The following is a 4,522-nucleotide window of genomic DNA, read 5'->3' on the forward strand; positions in this document are numbered from 1 at the left end:
GTTCTCTCGTAAGTTTTATTTTTCTGACGTGTTCTCAACGATGTAAAGATGTGTGAAGTGTGGTGTAGGGTTGTGTTGTGTATTATATTGAAAGATTTGAAGGAATGAATGATTTGATTTGTTTTTACTTTTGTCACTATCATTAATTTATAGGCTTCAAAAAGTAATAACAGTTACATGTCAATTCATTGCCTATGATTAAAATTCGTAGGTACTTTAAGAATGAATACACGTACTATACATTTATTTATTAAATTATCGAAAACTTGTTGTCGATATAGGTACTTATATATAAGTAACTCATTTTCTAGCAAATTCCGTATAAAGAAACTAATGAAGTAACCTTTGCATAGTGTCGTTAAAATAAATAATTTTTCCGCTCATTTATTACCAATAAACATTGATTTAGTGTATTTTTACTTTAATTTAGTGTATTTACTTAAACAAAGACCCTTTAAAAGCGAGGCTTATAAAATTTGTTTATGAAATACGTAAATTCACGTCGTTACAAGGTTATATTGTGTAAATTTTATGAACTGTAATAGGAAACATCCTAGATTATTTTTAGTATAAAAATTACGACTGCAGTGCTTCTACAAACGTCTAATTTGAAAGCGTCCTTACGTAATGTGTGTAATTATTACTGACATCCTGTTGTCATTCGAACTAACAAGTACCTACGTATGTAATTTGCAACATGTGCGAGAGAAAAATGGCGCCACTCAATTGATTTCACGGTGCTTTGCAATTTGCAATTTGCAAAAAAAAAATAAATCTTACGATTATAATCCTTCGGTGTAAGAAATAAAGATAAATGTTATATTTACATTTTATATACGTCACATGTTAATTGGAACAATATCAATTTTAATATTTAATATCGACTGGCAGCTAATGTGAATCGATAAAAATAAAACAAGTGCCGAAATTGGCCGTTTTGTTTTGGATTCTTTTATTGTCATAATAACCTCGACGACTTTCAAAAGATGTATGTGGTTTGGTGTTATCATAATGCAATACGCCATCTTTATTATTCCCCAGTTCAGGGTGTTTTTCATGAATTATAAGGGCGCGTTCAAATTAACCGCTGTTGCCGCGCGACTGAAGTGCAACCAAATTTTCCAATGCCTTTTTTTTTACCCAGTCGATTTGAATAACTGGCGGAACTGCTATACCATATTGCAGGTGTTGTTTTACATTATCTATAAATTCTTCAATTTCATTTTCATCCATCGTGGTTAATTTAAAAAATTATCATGCACACCTCACCAACCGTGACTGCAACCGAGCGGGAATGCAGAGAATTCTAGAAATTGTATGACTAGTGATACGGCCGCCGGATCGAATTTAAATCTTTCCCGCGCTAAAATATTATTTTTAAAATGATCATAGACAACTTACACAACATTTTAAAAGAAAAATATTTTTATTATTATTTAAAATTACATAGCTTTATAATTTACTAGTGGCAAAAAGCGCACGACTTTTTGATCAACCCATTCATATAGGTCAATGAACCCATTACTTAAAATAAACTGAGGCGTATGTAGCGCGCATGTTGAAAAATAATTACAATTATTTTAACCAACCCATCTTATTCGTAATAAAACTAATACGTATTGTTCAATACAAATACCATACGACAAATAAATATTATTCCGGTTTGGGCAACTATTGTTACAAAACAGCGATTTGTTTCTTGTTTCATTATAATTGTATTGGTTTTACCCATTGACTTACAATTATATGGACGTCGGGTCCGCGCTAAAAAGTGTCCGCACTTGTAAGGCGCTAAAATCGTATACAGAGCGCGACACTCCGCTTTAGTCTTCATTTGTTCTACGGACAGCGCGATACTGCGATGACATAACAATTTAAATTTCGAATAGGTTGACTTGGGACATTTTTTTCGTGGTTTTTGTATTAGACCCGTCGTCCATTTATTTGTAAGTCAATGGTTTTACCCGTAGATTTAGTATATCTAAATCTATGGTTTTTACCATAAGGTTTTACCATTAAAAAAGCATAACTTTACTCGAATTATTCAAATGTTTAACGAATACCACATAGTTAAAACGTTTTTGGAGTTGAAGCAGTATTTTTAACGTTTTTGATGTTTATGTAACGACTGTAATTAGGTATGTACTGATGTCGTATAATAACTATTATAGAATAATTATCTTAATGCTAACAGACGTCGAAGACATGTTCATACCAAAGGGAACGACCGTAGTCCTGGACATTATTCACATGCAGCGACGTGCCGATATCTACGAAAAGCCATTAGAGTTCATACCAGAAAGATTCAGCACTTTAGAGAAGATCGAGTCGAAGAACGCCTTCTGCTGGCTGCCTTTCAGTGCTGGACCCAGGAACTGCATTGGTAATTTACTTTTTTAGTCATTCTATATAATGCCCAAACGTGGCTAACGTATTAATTTAAAAACACACTTACGCGTATCGTGGGCTCAGTGGTAAACTCATTACCTTGTGTGAGACTGTGATTAGAAATACTGAGGTTTTTACATTAAAATATTCTTAAAAATCTAAACACCTAGTTATTGTGACAGAAATTCGTACATGCAGTGCCATTTTTGATTTTCCGAATGTATTTTCACCAATTTTACTTTATTATTTTCTCCATAAATGTCCGGACAACGGCATATCAGACTACACATTTTTGTTCGAAAATCGCCTCCATTGCAACGGAACAAGATACGTCAATGTGTAACTAGATGTGCTGGCGTGTGTACAAAATGACTTTTTCCCTTAATAGGATTAAAGAAATTATGGTCTATTAAAATTATAACATTGCATAATTTTGATTCAAATATTTCTTAACAAAGTGGAGAATGTTAATAACGAAACAGAGACAACTTAATGGAAATTATTGTAACTGTTTTTTTTTTGTATGTGTGTTACGCGATAAAGATCTGTGGACTGATTTTGATAATTCTTTTTTTTTTAAAGAGGGTACCTCAGTAGTGGTCCCATTTAATTTTAAAGAAAATGTTCCACCTCTAAGGGTGGTTTTTCACGCATGAATATTATTTTTATAAATAGCGCCTAAATTTTATAAGGAGCAATTATCTTAATGGTTGATTTTGCTATGCTCCGATTGGAGGTTAAAACTAGGCAAATAGACGTAATTGCACGAACTTTTGAGTCGGTTTTTAGTACTCTGTACTGAGATTATAACCATCACTGTCTTCATCGCCGCTCTTTTCTCTTGTATTATAAAAAACTCTGTATTACCAATTCACAGAAAAAATATGTTTTGCAATAATTCATTAAGTGCATAATGAATTTTTCTCGAATGAGTTTTTAAAATCATTTATTCATAGTGAGTTTTTCATTTTATTAATTAAATAATTTTAAGGCCTCTGGCGCGCATATCGATTTTTTTCCTATCATAGATAATATTCTTTACTAACAGTTAGTGACATTACCAATTTTGGTAAAAAGTGTAAATAATGAGTTTCACCTCTCAGCCCCACGATATATTAATGCATTTTATGCGCTTGCATTCTCACATATATTAAATAAATCACTTATGAACAGCTCGTTTATTGACAAGTCACTCCGCCATATTTTTTCACCAATCATTTGACCTTGATTTCCCGCGAAGTCAAATATTTGTAACAAATTACCGAATGAGGTGCCACAACCACACCGGATTTGAAAGACAATTTACCAACTCTTATGTAAAATTGCTAACACATGGTACTAGAAAGAAAGTGTAAAAAACGACACAACACACCTGGCTACATCGAAAATCGAGATTTTTAGTGAATACCTACAACTAAACAAAATAAGAAACAATCTTAACTAAAACCATGGTGCAGTGTCACAAAAAAAAACTAATCTCTTCTACTAATATTAATTACTGTGGACGAATATCAGTGACAAAAAGCAATAATATTAATACTAACATTTGAAGGTCCACAAGTAACATACCAGCGTTTACCATGTTGTATTAGGCTGCTAACAGATCTCGGCTGCATGAAGCCGTCATCAACTTCAGCAACCTTAGAAATAAGGTTCAAAGTTTTTACACAAATAATTAACAACTGTTTTTCCTTTACAGGCCAAAAATTCGCGATGATGGAGATGAAAGTGACATTAGCTACAATATTACAGAAGTTCGTAGTACTGCCCAGCGACAAAGAACCAGAATTATGCGCAGATCTCATTTTAAGATCAAAAGATGGCGTTCAAATTAAATTAACACCTCGTCACAACTAAAGCATTTTATTATGGTGGTGAATTTGTTGTAATGGTAAAGGGTCTCGTGTAAACATTTGCTTATAACTGATAAGTTGGAATTGTAGAATTTAAAGAACTATATAATTTCTTCTTATGGGAAAAAAATAGTATCAAAAGCACATATTAGCGTCACAATTAACTTGTCAAGCATCCTATTGTAAGTGATATTAAACAAAATAAATGGTGCTTTCTGATCTCGTTTACTCTTCGTTTCCTTACATAACGTCCGAATTAAGATAACTAATCAATGTGGTAC

At 32.6% G+C, this 4,522-nt stretch overlaps 1 protein-coding gene across 2 annotated transcripts in view; it reads left to right on the plus strand.

Moving 5' to 3' along the window:
- LOC113225690 (cytochrome P450 4C1-like) overlaps nt 1-4,446 on the plus strand; it is a 36,567-nt gene extending 32,121 nt beyond the window's left edge. The window contains exons 10-11 of one of the 2 annotated variants that reach the window (XM_026458073.1): nt 2,195-2,383; nt 4,088-4,446. In XM_026458073.1, the coding sequence (XP_026313858.1) occupies nt 2,195-2,383; nt 4,088-4,245 (347 nt within the window). In that variant the 3' untranslated portion in view covers nt 4,246-4,446. The remainder of the gene's footprint in view (nt 1-2,194; nt 2,384-4,087) is intronic. The other variant, XM_026458072.1, reaches the window with a different exon arrangement.
- Nucleotides 4,447-4,522: the final 76 nt, after the last annotated feature.

The sequence above is a fragment of the Hyposmocoma kahamanoa genome, unplaced genomic scaffold (genome assembly GCF_003589595.1).
Source record: "Hyposmocoma kahamanoa isolate Upper Pololo Valley unplaced genomic scaffold, ASM358959v1 169, whole genome shotgun sequence".
NCBI classification, from domain to species: Eukaryota; Metazoa; Arthropoda; class Insecta; order Lepidoptera; family Cosmopterigidae; genus Hyposmocoma; species Hyposmocoma kahamanoa.